The 20,083-nt window shown below is 40.2% G+C and overlaps 1 protein-coding gene and 1 long non-coding RNA gene across 8 annotated transcripts in view; both read right to left on the bottom strand.

Moving 5' to 3' along the window:
* Positions 1–16,368, bottom strand: part of LOC122811174 — a 145,270-nt gene extending 128,902 nt beyond the window's left edge. Inside the window, exon 1 of the long non-coding RNA XR_006366221.1 lies at positions 16,303–16,368. This is a non-coding gene — a long non-coding RNA (uncharacterized LOC122811174). The remainder of the gene's footprint in view (positions 1–16,302) is intronic.
* The window catches only part of CAPRIN1 (cell cycle associated protein 1), a 2,078,829-nt gene extending 2,061,329 nt beyond the window's left edge, over positions 1–17,500 (bottom strand). For 4 of the 7 annotated variants that reach the window (XM_044082838.1, XM_044082839.1, XM_044082842.1 and 1 more), the window contains exons 1-2: positions 17,361–17,500; positions 16,864–17,040 (exon numbers count right to left, since the gene is read on the bottom strand). In XM_044082838.1, the coding sequence (XP_043938773.1) occupies positions 16,864–17,040 (177 nt within the window). In that variant the 5' untranslated portion in view covers positions 17,361–17,500. The remainder of the gene's footprint in view (positions 1–16,863; positions 17,041–17,360) is intronic. The other 3 variants (XM_044082844.1, XM_044082841.1, XM_044082843.1) reach the window with 1 other exon arrangement.
* Between the last annotated feature and the right edge of the window lie 2,583 nt (positions 17,501–20,083).

Below are 20,083 nucleotides of genomic sequence, written 5' to 3'. Positions count from 1 at the left end.
TGTGTCTGAAATGTCAGTTTTGATCAGTACACTACCCAGTATGTGAATATGAATAAAATGTAGAGGATTATAATTGGATTGCCAATTATAACAAGCTTAAGTTCACTTGTTGATAAAAATGTCCTGAAGTGGTGGAGCTTTTCTCTCTGGGCCTCTGCTGAAAATGGGCTTTGCCCAATCGGACTCTCTCAGTCAACAGACATAAAAGTGTTTGAGACACTTGCCAAAAAAATTCACCTCAAGAATGAAGAGGGGTGACCGTTGGCATACATGTCAAGAAAACATGGTAAAAGACTGGCAAGTCAATCAAAATTAGTGGTAGTTCATGAAGCTTCATACGCTCAATGTAATACCATTTACAAGGAAAAAAGAAACAAGTGTAGGACAGCAAAATGTTTTTCAAGCTTTGGAAATTGGCAAAATGTTTTTCAAGCTTTGGAAATTGGTAAAGCACTTGGTACTGTTGAACAGACAGCAGTTCATCTTCAAAATCAAGGACAGCTGAGAGACACGGATTAAGAATTCTGGACAAACCCAAAAATAAGGGGAAAACAAAGGATCAAATCATCAAATCATGCATGAACAGTTTTAATATTGGTTTTAATTCCCTTAGTTAACAGAATGGCTTTTACATTAGCATCCACTTATGAACAAATAGGTACGAAACTCTGGCATTATAGATGGGATGCAATTCTCTGTGGTTTACCAGAACTTTTGAGGACTGGACAAACTTATGAAACAAAATCAAGGGACAGCAGTCAAAATGAATTACTCCTCTGTAGAAATGACGACTTTAACAGCTGTTAGACACTTGTCTGTAATAATTCGTAGTAAACCTCCAGGCATCACAAGAATCCAAACTTGAATAATGTTATAACAAAGTAGTCAAATTTTCAGTAAATGCCCCCTTCAGACCACATCACTGTACAACACAAAGGCCTAAATAAGAAAGTACAGTTGTGTACACTTACCATAAAATGTAGATGTTAGTGTATTCACTGTTGCAGCCATTACATTTAGGTAATCCTGCTGACAGGTTGCCCTCAGTCGGCCTGAATTCCAAAGTCTTTGGGTCCTGCGTCGGCTGCTGTCGCCCCTTCCCTGACGTCAGGTCGTCAGGGGGTATAAAAGCAGCAGCAGACGCTATTTTCTTCAGTTTTTCTTGCCCCAGATGTCAGGTGCCCCCTAAAAGGGTAGCCAAAATTTATATATAGAGATACAGATAGAGAGATATATACATACACCAATATAAACTTTACCTTCATCTACAAGCAAATACACCACATAGGTTATATAACTCAGAGAAGGAAAGAAAAGTTCCAGCAGAAAAAAGGGGGATGGTGGGTGGGTAACCTGGACTGCAACAGTGAATACACTCGAACATCTACATTTATGTTAAGTGTACACAACTGTACTATGTTCTTTGTGTTTCACTGTTGCAGTCATTACATTTGGGTAGAGTCCCAAAGCTATGGTTGGGAGGCTGGAGCTAAACAGCATTAGGAGCGGCTATGAGGCCCTGCAGAACTGCGGTGGCAAAGCCTGTCCTGGATTTAGAGTAGAGTGGCAGATGACAGTACTTTGTAAAGGTGTGCACTGAACTCAAGTAGCAGCCTCTAAAATGTCCTTGGTTGGTACTCCCCTGAGAAAGGCTGAAGTGGCTGCAGCTCTGGTGGAATGTGGCCTAACGCCCTTAGGCACTGGCTTGCCATGGTGTAAACAGCAGAAACGAATGCAGTGGCCTATCCACTTTGAAATAGTCTGCTTTGAGACATCCTTTCCTTGTGATCCTGCAACATATGCCACTAATAATTGCTCAGTCTTCCTGAAAAATTTGGTTCTGTCCAAGTAGAATCTAAGCAGTCTGTGTACGTTCAAAGAATGCAGAATTCTCTCCTTGCTCTGTGGATTTGGATAAAAAGTTGGCAGATGAATAGTTTGGTTAAGAGCCACACTGGACACCACCTTAGGCATAAAAGTTGGGTTTGTCCTCAGTAAGACCCTGTCTGGATAAAAAAATGATAAAAGGTTCCACAGCCATGAGTGCCTGTAGCTCTGAAACTCGTCTTGCAGAAGTTATTGCTAGGAGCAGAGCTGTTTTCCAAGATAAAAACTTTATATCAGCAGTAGCAGCTGCCTCAAAAGGAGGCAGGGCGAGTCTTTCCCAAGACATAGTTGAGGTCCCATGCAGATATTGGTGATCTCCTTGGAGGCCTTAAATGTTGGCTCCTCCGAGGTACTGCTTTAATAAAGGATGAGAAAAGATTGGTGGCTCTGCACTGTAATGAGCAGAAATGGCAGAGGCATGAATTTTAAATTGATGAAAAAGATAGGCCTTTGTCCAGCATCTCAGTTAAGTATAGCAAAATCTGAAGAATATTTGGTACAGCTGTATCAATTCCTTGTGCCCGGTTCCAAGCACAGAATCTCTTCCATTTTCCAGCATAAGATTTTCTAGTACTAGGCCTTCTGGCTTCCAAAATGACAACCATCACAGCTTTACTGAGAGGTGTGTTTTGTATGACTACATTATCTGCCATGCTGCCAGGTTTAAAGTACTGAGTTGGCTGTGCAGGATCTGATTGTTTTGCCGAGACAGTAGATTAGGTATTTGAGGTAAGGTCCAACTTGGGCATTGAGACCAAGTTCCTTAGGATTGGATACCAGTACTGGCGGGGCCAGTCTGGGGCTATCAGTACCATCTTTGGCTTCTCCTGTCTGACCTTTAGGAGTACCTTGGGGAGAAGAGGTAGTGGAGGAAAGGCATATACCGATAGGTTTTTCCAGCTGAAAGACAGGGTGTCTACTTTCAATGCTCGTCTGTGATAAGTCCTTGTGCAGAATCTTTTTAGTTGGTAGTTGTGAGGGGAGGCAAATAGATCCATGTCCAGGCATCCCCATTTCCTTGTTATCATGCTGAAGACTTGTGGATCCAGCTGCCACTCGTGGGGACCCATGAGGTTTCGGCTTAGTCTGCCAGAGTGTTTCTTTCCAGGCAGGAATTGTGCCTGCACATGTACTTGGTAAGTCAATGCTGTGTCCCACAAAGTCATGGTTAGTCTGCAAAGGGGGTAAGAATGTGTAGCCCCCTGCTTGTTTATATACCACATGACTGTGGTGTTGTCTGTCTTTATCAGTAGTTGTCCCAGATGCAGTAGGCCCTTGAAGGCTGTCAGGGTATTTTGAACACCTAGCATCTCTTTTTTTGACTGATATGCAGATGCATTTGGTTTGAGGACCATGTGCCCTGAAAGCATCTTCCTGCCATGTAGGCACAGCAGGCATAATCTGATGCATCCGTTGTTAGTGTCTGCCTGGCTGGGGGTAATGTGAATGGGCTGCCCCTTGTTCTGGTGACAAGCCTTCGCCCACCATCAAAACTCCTGTTGCAGGCAGGGAATGAGAGTAACCATCGTTTCCAGGCTGCAATGCTGAGTCCAAACACAAAGTACCATTGAAGTTTCCTCATATGCAGTCTTGCATATGGAATTAGTAGGATGCAGGATGCCATGAAACCCAAAGCCTGCAGATTTTTTCTTGCAGATAACTGGGCCTTTGTTGCCAACATTTTGAAATAGGTACTCAGTTGCCTTTGCTCGTCTGGCATGAGATAAGCCATCTGGGCAGTTGTATTTAAGCTTGCACCCAGGAATATTATCTCTTGAGAGGGTACTAGTTTTGACTTATTTTCGTTGACTATGTACCCTAGGCATGTTAGAAGTCTTTACACAAACCGCCAGATGCTGTAGAAGAATCTCTTTGTTCTCTGCTAGAGTTAAACAAACAGTCGTCCAAGTAAGGATATATTTGTATTCCTCTTTGTCTGCAGAATGCAATTACTGGTGCCAGGCACTTTGTAAAGACCATGGGCGCAGTAGATAAGCCAAAGGGCAGTGCAGAGAATAGGTAATGCATTGAGACAGCCTTGAATCTGAGGTATCTTCTGCAGGATTGTCTGACTGGGACATGCAGGTATGCCTCTTATGTCTAAAGTCACAAGCCAAGCATTCTTGCCCAGCATGGGCAGAAGCTGCTGCAAAGTCAACATTTTGAATTTTGGTATATCCAGGAATGTGTTCAGAATAGATAGGTCCAGTATTGGTCTCCAGGCCTTGTCCTTTCTGGGTACCAAGAACAGTCTTGAAAAAAATCCTTGTCCCTGCTCTTGCTCTGGTACTTGTTGAATGGCCCCCATGTCCATGAGGGATGAGATTTGTTTTTGCGCCTCTGCCCATTGATTTTTTGGCAGATCTGGTCAGCCGTTTGCCTTTGGCAGGGTATGGAAATGGAACTTGTAGCCTTGTGACACTATATTTAGAACACACTTGTCCTGGGTTATAATGTGCCAATTTTGAGAAAAAAGTGCCAATTTCCTCCCTAAGGGTGCTGCCATGAGATAAGTGCTTGGTGCAGGCAGGGGGAAAGTCATTGGGACTGTTTCCTGCATGGTTGCGATTTGTCTTCAACGTTGGAGGTAGAAGTGCCCCATTGCTTTGACCTGTATGAACCTTGCGCCTGGGTTCTGCCTCTAGGGCGTCTGTAACTGCCCCTTTGAGGTCTGTATGACACAGGAAAGGACCAATTCTTTGTAGGCCAGTATCTGCTAAACCTAGGTGGCTTTACTTGTAAAAAAAATCTTTTGACAGTTTGTAAAGATTTAGCTTTGTCCTCAATTTTCACCTCTTCTGCCTTAACACCAAACAAAGTATCATGCTGTAAAGGTGCATCTAATAATTTAACTGACATGATCAGGCAGATTTTGTTCCTTTAACAAAGCATGCCTCCTAATTAGAGAGCCCGTAACTGCAGCCCTGCAGGAGGCCTCCAAAGAATCAAAACCACATTGCAAAGTATTCTTTCCAACTTGTTCAGCTGCATGCAATAAATCCTGCATTTCCTTGTTTTCTGCACATTCAGAGTTTAACATTTTCTGTTTAAGCAACGCCACAACATGTTGCTGATATTTGAGCATATGAAACTGACAGTTTAAGGCCCTTATAGCCAAGGTAGCAGATGTGTAAACCTTCTTTCCCCATCTATCCAGTGCCCTAGAATCCCTGTCAGAGGGGGTAGGGTTTTTTGCAGCGGAAGCCTCAACTCCTTTAGGACCCTGTGAAATAGTTTCTGGGTCTGCAGCAGGGTTTTTAAAAAGGAATTTGAGTCAGGAACCCTGTAATATCTGTCAGGTTTAACAGGAGCTGGAGGCAAGGAGTCAGGGGGTCAGACTAGACTCTGACAACACAATCTACAACAATGTCTAACACCGGTGGAATGGCTAGAGGCCTGTGTTGAGGTAGTAAATGGAAATCCCTGAGCCTCTTTTTAGATTCTGAAAAATCTTGGCTCTCCCAGTGGAAATGCTTCCTCATGGTATGCAAGGTTACCCCAAAAGAATAGTCCTCTGGAGGAGAAGCTGAAAGTATAGATTCTTCAGCATCAGAATCCTCATGGGGGGGGGGGGGTATTCCTGATCAGAAGAGGAATCAGAAGAAATGGAAACCTGATCTGAAGATTCATAGTCAGTCTCTTACCTAGGCCTCTTATCAGGAGGGGGATAGGAACCCCTGATCAAGGTAATCAAGTCTTCAGCCATTTTGAGCATCTGTTTTTTTGGGCATAGAGGCCTGTCCACGTGGCTCGAGTTTGTTTCTTTGCTTTAGATGTTGCTTTAATCTTTGCCTTTGAAGCTGAAGTCTGTTTAATGTAAAGATGTTTAGGTCTGAATACACCCTCAGAAACCAGTGCCTGCTCAGCAGCTCCAGACCCATCTGAAGGAATAGTGTCAGAGGTGCCAATACCTTGAGTTTCCAGTGGCATAGCTGACTCCACGTCGGAGTCGGTAGCGGCCTGCGACTCTAAAAGTAGTGGGCGCCAGGGGCTGCGAAAACACCTCACCGAGAACCGGCTTAAGAGAAGCTTTGTCATACGTCGGTTTTGGACCTCGGTTGTTTATCTCTCTCCCCTTTTCTTTGCATTTTTTGTGGACTCCGGTAGTCGGATGGCTATCCGACATTTCTGGATAGTTAAACCGGCGTCCAAAACAGTTTAAAGCAAAATCATAGATGCTTAATAGTGCGTTGGTTAAATCTAGCACAAAACCAACAACCAAAAACGTTGTGATCAGGGCCTAGGCAAGGAATACAGTAAGAATGAAAGTCCTTATGGGGGTATTTGCTTTCCACAAGAAAAACAATTAACTTTTTCTGACATCGGTCTGGAGCAAGAAATAAAAAAAAGTTTCCCCAACGGGGTACTTAGCTTTATTGAAGACTTCGGGTCTGAAACTCGAACACGAAAAACTTAGGAGTCTGCCAACTGGCACTTGCGAACTGCTTCTGGCACTGCACGGCAAGAAAGACTGAAGAAAATGGCGTTGGCTGCTTCTTTTATATCCCTAATGACCTGACGTCAGGGAAGGGATGACATAGCCGACGCAGGACCCAAGACTTTGGAATTCAGGCCGACTGAGGGCAACCTGCCAGCAGATTACCCAAATGTAATGACTGCAACAGTGAAACACGAAGAACATCTATCCCCATCAACACATACACAACTTCTTACCACATATAACATCCATTTTCTTGTTTAGCACTAAAACATTCTACACAACCATGCTGCCAGTCTGTCGTCACAAATTTAGTGACCAAAAACTCATGTCTGCCCACAAACTTCTCAAATCTGCTGGGCAGTCTATATTCATACCATATCTTGAGTAACTCACGAGTGCAAACTCAACCTGGTCTATGGCATAAACAGGACTTGTTGGCAGGACAGAGATTGGTGTCCCAGAGACTCCCCCCTTCTGTTGAATAGACTCCCCCTCCACGTCAAGCAGAGTACCTCATTAACCCTTTTTACAGCAACTAGGATAACTGTCAGGGAGCAGAAAATACACCCCTGGATTCCACCTGCGTCCCTCCCAGACAGGGGCATCAGGTGCTGACTTGTCAAAAAATGGGCTAAATTCTTGGCTAGGCTTGTAAAGGTCTCAGACCAATAGCCTAGTAACTTCCTATGAAGTAGGAACAGAGACCACAGACTGGTGTCAGAACCATGGCCTTAAGCTGAATGCCAAAAAATGTGTCAACCCCCAAGGGAAAAACCTGGTTCCCATGAATTATCACGCAAGTGTTTGCCCACTCAACACAGAAGGCATTATAAGAAATCTGGGAACACAGATTGACAGCAACCTCTCTTGACCACCACATTGCCACTGTAGTCAGAAAGTCATTCTATGTGGTACATCTCATTACCAAAGGTTTTGCATCGAGGAAGAAAGAGGTAATTGTCTCCCTCTACTCTTCCCTCATTAGGCCAATCATGGAGTACAATGCCCCATTTGCCACGCACCTCACTAAACACCTGTAACAACCGAAGAGGCAACAAAAGTACCTCACAAGGAGGATCCTAAGCCTTAAGAGTTGTCCAATATGGACAGACTAAACTACTCTGCGTCGCTTATCGCCTATTTAGAGGCTATCTCTGCTAGACTTACAAAGCCATGTCCGACTCAGTTCTGTTAGAAATGCTACATCTTAAGAAATCCAAATCCCACCACACCAAACACTCCAGAGATCTCAACCTCATTACTACACACCACACACTCCAGAGATCTCAACCTCATTACTACAATCAACAGAACATGCTGGAGGGACAGGTTCATAACCCAGAGACTGCCCATGCTACTGAAACGACTTCCCATACATGTCAAGCGGAGCACCTCACTGGCCCTCTTCAAGACAGATCTTGATGAGTGAACGGGAAATAGAAAATTCACCCCAGGGATCATTCCAGTGGCTTTACTCTACAGAGACACTGGGAATGAAGGTCGGGTGGCACAATGCCAGGGAGGACAGCCATTTAATAAACTGTTGAGGAGAGACAGCTAGATAACCAGGAGATGGATGAATTGGAATGATTAAGGTTTGGAATGTCTGCAAAGGAGCGGGGTGCGAGACAGTGCTGAATGCTTTGGAGTGGTCTAGAAAAAAAAAAGAGACAGGAAGAGTCTGTTGGCATCTTTGGGTAGAGAGAATGCGTTCAAGAAATAAGGGCAGTAGTAATGCTGTACTTTGGATAATAGCCATGTTGGGTGGAAGTGAATAGGTTTTCTTGGAATTAGTCCATGAGCTGCTTACGTACACAGAGTATTTTGGTGGGGGGGCAGTATTGCTACGGCCCAGTAGTTAAGATAGTTCCTGGGGGGGGGGTATTACTACAGCCCAGTAGTTAAGATAGTTCCATGGAGCTGCATCCCTTGTGGATAGGTATGGTAAAAAAACTGTTTCCAGAGTGAGGCTACAGTGGATTTGCCTATACGGTGGTTAAGAAAAAGATAGAAATGGGGTGGACTATGGAGTTAGCTAGCTTGAGAAAAAGTGCAAGCAGGTTGTCCACAGATGGAGAACATGGCTTAAGCTTATGAAGGTTTTTTAGTCAAAGAATTGATTTTGTTCGAGAGGGTGGAGGGTCTGTAAGGTTAGAGCAGTTTCTAGGGGAATGTCATTAAGACAGGGATTAGTTGTTATGGGGTTGCCCAGGTGAAGGATTTGATTGATGGTGTTCCAGAACTTTGAGGTTACGGAGATGTCTGGGGTTTTCGCTAAAAGTTTTTCTTGTCATTGTTGACTTGTTTAGTGAAGTTCGAGTTCTTTACAGGTTTGGTGATGGATAGGGGATTGTGTCTTAATCCGGAGCGTCCTGCATTGTCTCTTGAGCATGAGCAAGCGAGCGGATTGGGATAGCCAGATTTAACTCTCTTCCTCCTCTTAGGAAAATTAGAGTCAAGTATGTTTAGAAAAATGTTGAACTTTAGCACTGCATCAAAGGTAGGTATGCTAGAAGGACCAGTTTATGGAGAAGTGTGCATTAACTATACCACTGTGGAGTTTTAAGAGGCTACAGCAATCTTTGAATCTGCGGGCCTTTGATGGTGGGGGGGGGGGATCTTTGTATGCAGACAGGACAGTGGTCACTAATGGAATCTGGTAGAGATTTTGGGTGGTGGTATAAATCCGGACTGGAAACTAGTATCCAGTCTATAACACTGGTGCACTTTGGTTTGTTGAAATGGGATAAGTTGTGAGAAGCCAAGTACGTTAAAGCAAGAGCTAGGGGAATTAGAGGTTAGGGATAGCCAACTAATGTCGACATCTCCTAGTAGAGGAGTTTTGTTGGGTATACTGTGTGAACTACAAGAGAATGTGCTCTAGTATAGGAATAATGTCCAACAGGGGTGTGTGTGTGTGTACACACACATTTTATATATATATATATATATATATATATATATATAAATAAATTAATATATATATCTATACATCTATCTATATATATATATATATATATATATATATATATATATATATATATATATATATATATATATATATATATAGAGAGAGAGAGAGAGAGAGTATATATATATATATATATATATACACTTAAATTTACTTAAACATTTGTTGACTGGGAGAGTCTGACTGGACACAGGTTCATTTTCAGTGGAGGCCCAGGGTGAAAAGCTCCACATTATTATTTGCACTGTGGTGCCGCGGTAGCATTGTCGCCTCCCAGTAAGACACTGTCGGTTAGACTATCAGAGCGTCTTCTGCATGGAAACATGCGTGAATGGGCGTACCTTCATTGCAGGTTGTGCGTCAGGGCTGGCAACTCGGTACGTAAAAATCAACTGCCAATCATTAGCGGACCGGGAAAAGACAAAAGTCACAACATTATATTCAAATGCTGTGTTTTTTAACTGTATAGACATTAGTCCAGTTAAGGACGCAAGACAAGAAGAAAACAGATGTAAAACGGCTATAGAACATAGTACAATTTTAAAATATGGTGACATACTACCAAACTTTTAGCCGCTTTGGTAAGTAGTTGCTGATTTCTATATAATGCTCCTAGTTTTTTGTGCACTTTTTTAAATGGTCCTGGAAATGTGAATGTCAAAGTTCAGTTTATTGTCTATTTCCCCTCCTAGTAATTTGGATGAATGGTGGTGTTGTCTTTTGCTGGGATGTTAAAGTGAGAGCTGTCTAGGGTAAATTTGGTGGGTTGGAAGATTAGTCATTTTGTTTTGTTAGGGTTGAGTATTAGCTGGGCATCGGATAACCAAGTTTCAACAGAAGAAAATGCTTCCTGTGTGACTTTTTGCAGTTCTGGTAGGGAGTGGGCTGTGCAGATGATGGTCGAGTCATTTGCATATTGTATGTGTGCTATGTGTTGTGGAGGCTAGATTATTGGTGAAAATAAAGAGTAGGGGTCCCAGGACAAAAAATCTTTTTGTATAAAGATGCAATGTTTGAGCCAAGTATCAGAGTTATGTCAGGAGTCTTTGTCCATGCATCCATGGAATTCACTGATTTGTGTGAAGAATGCTGTGTATACTAAAAAAGATAGATGGGAGGCATGCTAGTTATTAGACGTAGAGTTGGACAGGGGGCCTGAGGTAGGGTGCACGTCATCTGAAAGGAATAAGGTATTGCAGGGATAGAGTAAACTGGAACTGATATTTATGTTTAGTTTTTAGGGAAAATGGGAGGAGGGACGTTTTGATTCTGGGTAGTAGTGAATTGGTGGCAAATTGTGAGGGAGATATGGTGAATGGGTACTGGGTTTGTAGGTCAACAGTGAAGGTTGGAGAAAAATTTAGGGTATTGATTGGACTATAAGGAGAGGTAGTACAGCAGAAAATATGCTGAGAAACATGTTGGGGATGTGAAGAATCTTAGTGATGTGGAAATTTAGAAGAGTGGAAAGACAGGGAAGTGAAAGTACAGGTCTAGAGGCTGCAGAGTGTTCTAGGTGAAGACATGTGTTAGTGAGGTGTAGTGAAGAGGTGAGCTGGGGGGGGGGTCAGTTGGAAAAAGGAAAAAAAAGTGAGCACATCAATACAGTCAAGAGTGTCAAGATAAAGTGTTAAAAAAGGGGTTTATATTTAGTGGAAAAGCTAGTCAGTGAGGGATTTAGAGCACTGACTGACTTAGAAGGTACTGTGTATAATGGGTAATGTGTGGAAAAAGGAAAGTATACAAGAGTAATTGTATTATGTGCGTGGGAGGAGTGTAGGAGAGGTTTGCTTAGCAGGGGAAATGTTGATTGACGAGTTGTGCTAGGGAGGGAAAAGGAGAGTAAATTGGTTGGGGGAGGAAGAGGAGATGGTAAATGGGAGAGGAAGAACTGTGTCAGCTATAAATGTAATGCACTTTGAGATGGGTGGGAATGGGGGTAGGGCAGGGGAGCGGTGCAAGCCCAAGAGTAGCGAGGGTGAACAGATTGGGCTGGAGCAGATAGAAGGGAAAGCCAATAGAATACAAGTGAAAAAAAAAATCAAAGAAGCTGTACTAGGTTTAGTTGCTGGTAAGCCTAAGTTTTTTATCTGAGAAATAGCCGGGATAATAAAGGTATGGGTAGAAGAAAGAGTTGGGACAAGGGAGTAAAGTATAGTAATAGCTGGTGGAATAAAAAAGAACAAGTAGTTAAATGGTAAATGTCAGGAAAGAAAGATCGCAGGAGGAGGGTAGGGTTGGGTTCAGTGGTGTGCTACAGCTGCAATTTAAACACGTAAGCTGCAGTAACATTAACACAAGATTACATACATTAAAAACAGAGGGAAGCAGTTTTGTAGTTCTTTTGTTTTTCTGAGTAAAGACGGCAATTATCACAGCAGACTAGGCAGATGGAAGTCCGCACTATTGGTTAAGCTGCATTGCCTAGAAAGAGAAGAATGAAAAAATGATCAGAAGAAAAAAAAAAGTCTTAATTAGTGTGAAATGTAAGGTTTGAGTAGGGACCAGAGAGATATGGAAGTGGGACAGTGAAGTGGGGGGTCAGAGAGGGACAGCTTTAGTTTTAGAGAAGACAGCAGAGAATGAAACAGAGACAGTATGTTACAAGAAGAATATTAAAACTAGGTTTCACATTCATGCACATTGCCTCACACAGTGCTGTACAAGGATACTCAAAGTAAAAGGATACTGAAATGCAAAAAGCAGGCATTTTAAATGCACCACTGTTAAAACAGTATGCAGACCACTTTGCCTGCAAATTACTATCTCCTATACAATTATATACCGTAACCAGCGGGACTGAAAAGCTGTAGATTCAACATTACTCATTCAACATAGATTCAAACATTAAGCAGCTGTACAGTCAGTAACTAAACACACGATAGCCACTGTTGTGAGACTTAAAGCAAAACATGTACATGCACCATAAACAATTACACAAACATGCGAATGGAGCAAAGCAGTTTCTTTATTAGATTAATGACTATGCAGTATTAAGTGACAGCTAGGTATTCCAAGACAGCTAGAACTTCTATAATCATTTGCTAGAACATGGAAAAAAAAAAATAAATAAATACATATAGACGTATCAAACTACTGAATCTCTGCAGATGCAAGCAACTGACGACTTTAAAACCTATTGTTTCAAATGCTATAAAAATTTTAAAAAATATATAAGCGCCATAAAAGATAACACTAACAACACTGATTGTAAACTTATGAGCATCTGAACATAATAATAGCACTGGCTCTTTAATAATATGGATCAGTGTTTCTTTCTATCCCTATGGTGTTACTTTTTATCTGGTTCTTTTATAATTCACCAATTTGGTAATAGTCGCAAGGTTTCAAACCCAAGCAGGTCCAAAAAGTTGTTCTGGTGTCTCAATGTGCTGCTAGCTTACTAACACCATCCTGCGGCAGACGTTATGAGCAGATTAATAGCTTTTTAAAAAAGGCAGTGGAGGGGTTCCAGATTATAAACACTTCCTACAGTTTTACATAAGAGCACTCTCACTTATAGGTATAGCTTCCCCTTATTAAAAAAGCATGCACTAGTCAGCCCATTTTACAAACTTAATACTTCTCACACCATTTTTCTACCTACCTTTTTGATTTTGTGCACTCAATCTCCTCCTATACTCTAGTACTACCTACCTCTTGTAGCATCCACCTCCAAAAGAAACTCTACTGCCAACAAAACAAATCCCCAAACTCCATCTACTACTTCATTACCCCTTTCCCAAAGTACGAGCACCACCATCTTACACTAGCTAAAGCCAGCTGGTTGCCAGTTCAGCAAAAGGCCAACCTACTGCTTATCTTCCAACTTTTCCAGCTCCTTAAAGAAAACTTCTGCCTTTCTCTTTCCTCTAACTACTTAAGACTGCCTCAGTTATATAACCTTAGACCGCAAAGGCACTCTGGCTCTCTTGCAAGCACCTAAGACCAGATTTCAGGGCTCTAACCACTCACTTTCTACCCTTGGTCTCAAGCTCTGGAAAGATTTTCCTTGAAATCTTAAAGACCTCCCTAATTAATCTTTTTAGGCACAACTTTAACATTTCACAGCACAAGCTGCTTTTGAATTCTCTGCTTTAGGTCACATAACATAGCCTCTAACTCATACTGCCATTCATTTTCACTACATCATCTCTTCGCCAACTCCTAACATGTTGCTACTATAACTGAAGTAAATAACTGTACATAATGTTTTTGCCAACTACTTTCATAAATCATTTTTTCTATTACAGTAACTATTCTTTTATTTTTAGCATGCTTTTTTATTGCACATTAATCCCAGAATGTGAACACACAGGTGGAAAACAAAAAAGAGTGAAATTGGTGCAATGGGATGAATTATATATATATATATATATATATATATATATATATATATATATATATATATATATATATATATTACACACACACACATTATATATATATATATATATATATATACACACACACACACACTATATATATATATATATATATATATATATATATATATATATATATATATATATATATATATATATATATATATACACACATACACACACACATACACATACAAGTGGCACAACTTTATACTGAATATCACCACTCATCATTGTACACAGTAATATGTATTGCTTACATTAACAAAAGCAAAAGTTAAAATGACGCAATGGGTCAGTCAGAAAGACCATAGCAACCTGTTTAGAACACTTAACATTTTTCAAGCACTTTACGAGAATGCAAGTTACCCATGAAGCAAAGACTATGACGATTAACAAAAACACATGAATACACAAGTCTAAAGATGCAATCCTGCAAACTGCCAACACACTCACATCCCACACTTTTGGTAGGACATTAAAGATGCATGTCGATCTGCATTTCTTTTTAAGAAAATTTATCTCAAAGGAAATAGGTTCGTAAACATTCTTCTCAAGAAGCCTTTAGTCGACAAAGAGCACAATTACCACCTACAATACCTCCTGCAGGCATCTGCTGTCTTAACAGCAGAGACAGCATCCTCCAGTTATACATACACTGGTCAACATACCAAAACAGAACATGTGCATATAACTCCTACAACTATCAAGAGGGTAAAGGAAAAGTGAAGCAAACACAGTCTGACCAAAAAGAGAACAAGAAATCAAACTTAAGTTATGAAGGACAACAAGAGAAAACTTTTAACCCAAATCAGTATCATTCATACTTTCACTGGCCCAAAAGGCTACATTAAAATGACACTTCTTTCAACATAACTTTAAACGTTTAAACCATCATCCAAGGTCGGATAACCTATGTACAAAAAGGTGTGGCAGACAACATAAAGTGCCAAATAAAGCTGCAGACGTACAGAGGTGTAATATGAAAAGTGTTTTAGAAGTTTTGCATAATCCATGATAATCAAAATGAGAAATTTTAAATGGCAGTAACCAAAAATTAACTAGTTGTGTGCACGAATCTAAACTGCTATGAGCTGCTTTTATACCATTCAAAAACAAATCAGGTGCCAGCTTTTCACAGAATAAATTAAGAAGCAACTGTTCTGCAACAACAAATCTTAAGATGTGCTATTTCAAGCCCTCTTTACTGAAGAGCAAGCATATTTTTAGAAGAGGGATAAACTATCAATTTACAGATTATACCTTCTTTGTACTCAATACAAAACAAAAAAATGATGGGGGTCGCAAAGGCCCCAAATCACAGACTTTTAAAGACTACTCCAGTTAAATTAAAAAGTGGTGTGTGTATATATTATATATATACACACACACACACATTATAACAGCTTTTTCATCAACATGCATTTTCTGAACAAAATGTATAAAAACTCTAATATCTGGTATCACTGACTGCAATTCCCAATTAATTACCATAAAATCAAAGCAATTACTAAGGCCAGCGCAAAACTGAGGAAACATTCTGCAAAAATCAGAACCAATTGAAAAATATGGGATGATACAGTGCGAGTATTCAACACAGAGCAAGTACGCAGTCTGCGGGACGTTCTAACTAGAGACGCTCCCCCTATCGTGTTAGCCAAGTAAACTGGATAGTGTAGCTTTAAAGCTACCAACAGGCCAAACAAACAGTGTGCAGTGCAAATATATTTGTGTATATGTAAGGTATCTATATAAATACATATACGTTAATTTGTAGTGGACCCAGCACAGTGCAGCCACTCAACCCCACGGTTTTGATAATAAACTCAGGAGGCACGCTACATACCAAAAGTCTGTAATGTACAAGTCTTAGGAAGTCACCAAGCAAGTTACGCATGTAACAGGAATTAATGTACAACACTGCCACAAATAGGACTATTACAAATTTGCTATTCTTGACAATTTTGAGTACAAGATATTAAAGCAGTTTTACTAGTATTCTACAATAAAAACCAAAGTAGAAAATAAAGTCAGAACTTCAATTATGACATACAAGCACAGAACATCCATAAGTTCCTTCTTCACTACCAGACTATGCTGCTGCCCCCTCCTCCTCCTCGAAAAACAAACAAAAAAGTACTGTGTTGTAAAACCATCAAAACTGTAAACATCGCCTAACGATCCAACTTAATTTGCTGACTGTAAAACTACCAACACATCTATAAAGTTAGCATCTCCCAGAGTCTTTACAGCTTATCCAGACATCAACACCACTCAAACTACAAATAAAAAACGCTTCCATGTGTATTTTAAGGATTTCCCCCATCCCTTAGGTTGCGACTATACTGTACACCATAGTCCATTGCTAAAAAAGGCACTAACACCGCCGCCATGTTTCACTGTCCATGTGCAGCGAATACTGCAAAACGAAACGGGATCAAATCAAAGTAAATGATCGTTTCATTTCCCCATACAAGCAAACCACACCCGCCAGCCTAACAAAAAGTCAAATACCCCACGTTAATTATCAAAATAACAAGGACAAGCGCTGCAATCTACAGACAAGAATGGGACAAAAACAGTTTTCAAGACGAGGAAACAAAGATGGCTAAAAGTACTTTTTAAAGGCACAGTAGCCTTTTACATGTCAGCAAGTTCAGATGCCAACCAAGTTGTACTCGTACAACCCTTTCACCCCAACCCAAATAACCCCCCCTCAACAAAAGAGGAGTAAAATGGAGGCTCCACCCTGAAACTCAACCCTGCTCACAAAATAACGGGAACCCACTAAGTACTGCCCCATTCTCTCAAACACTAGAAAAATAGTGGACAAAGAATTGTTCAACAACTGAACGACAACAATGCAATCTATAACACAGCACAGGTACAAAGTGCCCTTCCTGGAGACCCAAAGTAACAGAACAGATAGGTACTCTACACCAAACAGGGCCTCACTCCTCTCTCCAGTACAGACTTACTTACATACTCAAACTTGGCAAACTGTGATTTCTCACTATGCATGGAACCACATTCCATAAAAATAACGAGCTAAAGCGATAAAATAAACCAGAAAGAAAAATACTGACATAACCCACAGTCAAGGCAGAATAGCAGTTTATTTACAACCCTCACTGTGCACAGATCTATTTAACTTCATCCCCAATCTTCTAGACATTTACCTTTTTCTTTTCTAGGTTTCGTAGCTTCTTATCAATGACACCCAAAATTTGTTTCATGGCCTCGGTCTGGACAGACACCGTACTGCTCGGCGGTTGCGGCTGCTGAGACTTACACGGCTGTGCCGAGTCAATATTTGACATCTGGCCTGTCTTGCCGCCGGCTGTAGCTGAGGGCATCTAAAACAATTAGAAAGTCCGTAAAATAATACTGTAAAATACAGACACCAACATTAAATAATTACGTCATTCAACTAGCGACAAAATGACAGTAAACAGACAACTCTTGTCATAAGCGTGCAGTACGCGGGGTTTAAAGAAAGTTCCGATTTATAGGCTGTCAAAACGTATGCTTATTAGCATCGCAGTCCGTGGATTTCATTAGTTTTGATTCTTAAAAACAATTATTTAAAAACACTACACATCTGTTCCTGAAACAACTACGCATTTGGTGATTAAGATAGTTTTATTTTTATTTCTTCAATAATAGAAACTTTCACCTTTTCAAATAAATGTAAATCCAGGGGGTAATTGGTGTATATTTACTTATAAATGAATAAAACGCAGCCGCTCCGCCCCGCTGCTGCCGCACAGAGCTAATGAGGGACACAGACAGGAACTAGGGCGGTTTTACACGGGGAATGGGGCTTGCATTATAAGGCGCCTACTGTTCTGCCACTTAAAAGAACAATGAGAAACGTGCCTGAAGACTACGCAAACAACTATCACAAAGGAACATATCAGCTACAAAAAAGCAACATACAAAACGTGGACACTCTATCTGATCATAAGTGATATATCAATACTTTTACATAAACTATTACCTCTGCCAGGCTCTTTCACAAGACAGCTACGATGAAACATGAGCTCTAAAAACCGTAACATGAAAGATAGCTGTTTTGCTGCACACTGGAAGGTCCCTGGTTTTGAGGTGACTTCGTCAAGTCCTGAAATACAAAACTATAAAAAAAAATAAATTAAGAAAGCCACTATTTTGCGTGCTGTTAATTCCATCCCTAATTTCATTCAAATGCATGCATATTTTTCTGCTTTGGCAATTTAATATTAAAAAGAAGTCCGTAATGAACAGAGAACTACGCAACTGAAATTTGCCAACGGGGACCTTTCAGATTGAGTTGTAAAGGAGCGCTTTAAAAATTGTGAAAGGTTGAGTGCGTTTAGAATCTGTATACGTTTTAATGTTATTGATTTGCTGTTTAAAAGTAGTTATACTTTATTGCGCATTTCTTTGGTTTATTTTAATTACTGTAATTGTTAAGTGTGTTTTATTTGTATAGTTATTTATTGTGAATCTTAGTACGAATTGACTTTATTTTCAGTACATTGAGTGTTTTATTATGTTATATTCTATTGTACATCCTGACTTGCCGCGTTGTTAAAATAAGTTGTTTTGTATTGAAGCAGTAACATGGAGTTTTCGTTGTTTATTTTTAATTCTTATGAAATCGCGGGAATTTGCGAAGCCCGTAAGCTAATACAGTTTGTCATATCCCTTTGTATTTTTGTTAGTGTTTAAGTTGTAATATACATGTTTCATTTTGCATGTACTTGATTGTACTGTTGCATTCTTGTAGTGTTTCTGATTATACATTAAAAGAGTAGGAGTGCTTGAACTGGATTTTGGATGGCAAATATGTTTTATTATTATTTTTTTTATTTATCATTTGTTGGCCGGGAAAGTCCGACTAGGTTCCACAGAGCCTGTTTTCAACGAATGCCCGGGGAGAAATGCTCCAGATGCATGTCTTTGGAATGTGGCAGGAAATCGGAGTACCCCGAGGAAACCCACGAGAACACAGGGAGAACATGCAAACTCCACCGGTGAACCTCTTGCTGTGAGGTGACAATGTTAACCGCTGCCCCACTGCGCCGCCCAGATATGTTTTAGCCAGTATGCACAGCCTTCTGTCAAACCAGGAATTGTTAAGGTTGCCACCTTTTCATGTCCCCAAAAGTGGGACATTGTTGGTACAAACGTCAGATTTTCCAGGCCAAAACATACCCACGGCCAGTACAAAGGACAGAACTTCATTTTTTTTGCCGAAATAAAAGCTTATTTGTGTAGCATTTTAGTTGCTTATTCTGTTTCTTATAATATTTAGGTGTTTTATATCCAGAATAACTGTTTTACGCAGCTATTTCATAAAATATAGGACATAACTTTGTTCTAAAATCTCAAGACATTTGCCATTTTTACAATATTTGGCAGGACATAACTGCTCAAAGACCGTTGTAACCCTAGGAATTATGCATGTGGGACGTTGAATAATATTTACTTGTCTGTTAACGATATTTTCTAAGAAGTATTACAACTGGACACCGTAAAACTCCACTCCCAATCATGAGCGGATAGGTGTTCCGCTGTGACGACCCCTAACCGGGAAAAGCCGAAAGAAGAAAACTGTTCAAATCTGTAGTCCCATAGTACTGCAGCTACATTAAACTAGTTTCAAAAATTGTATTTGGCTGATGTAGCAAAAATGATTTTTTTGTGTGTAATGTGGATAGTCTGCTTAGACGCTAACAAATGTTATTTTCTAATAATTTTTTAAGAAAAAATAGTGATTCTTTAAGCTGTTTTTGTGTGCTGTAATTGTAGTATAAGTTGTTTACGTTTTACATTGTGACAAACAAAAGTAAACCAGCTATTTCTACTACTATGCAGAAATTCTAGGAAGTCTTTATGCTTAATTCTAAGTACAACACTGGCTTTGGGTGTAGTCGTTTGTTGCTTTCCAAGTCTTGGAAAGACAATGAGTTGTATTCGATAAGTACAGTGCCATTGTGATATGAATAATTAAAGAATGGTGGAAAATTTTATTAACTTTTTCCTGACCTGGATGTTCTAAGTTGTGTTCTAGAACTTGTGAATTCAATGGAGTGCTGCTTATTGGTAAGTTTGGTGTTGCTGTGTCTTTTACCTGAAAGAAATGTGCCTGTGTGTATGGGAAAAAAATCTGCTCCCCTAAACAAATCTTTCATATTGTCTTCTTTTAGTAGTAATACAGTATAAGCAATTACTAATAATACAGTAGAAGCTATTCCACATTATGTGCTGGTGTGTGTTATTGTAAACTCTTAACTGAAATTTGATGTGCACGTACAAAAAATGTATAAAAATAACTAACTGAAAACTTGGTATGCTTTACAGCTCAAAAAGGTTTTTCACTACCTCCTCCACAGTTGCATTTGTAAGTGCTTC

This window comes from Protopterus annectens, chromosome 9.part0 (assembly GCF_019279795.1).
Source record: "Protopterus annectens isolate FY-2018-M chromosome 9.part0, PAN1.0, whole genome shotgun sequence".
NCBI classification, from domain to species: Eukaryota; Metazoa; Chordata; order Ceratodontiformes; family Protopteridae; genus Protopterus; species Protopterus annectens.
The sequence above is the reverse complement of the archived record's forward strand: the minus strand, read 5'-3'. Positions and strand labels throughout refer to the sequence as shown.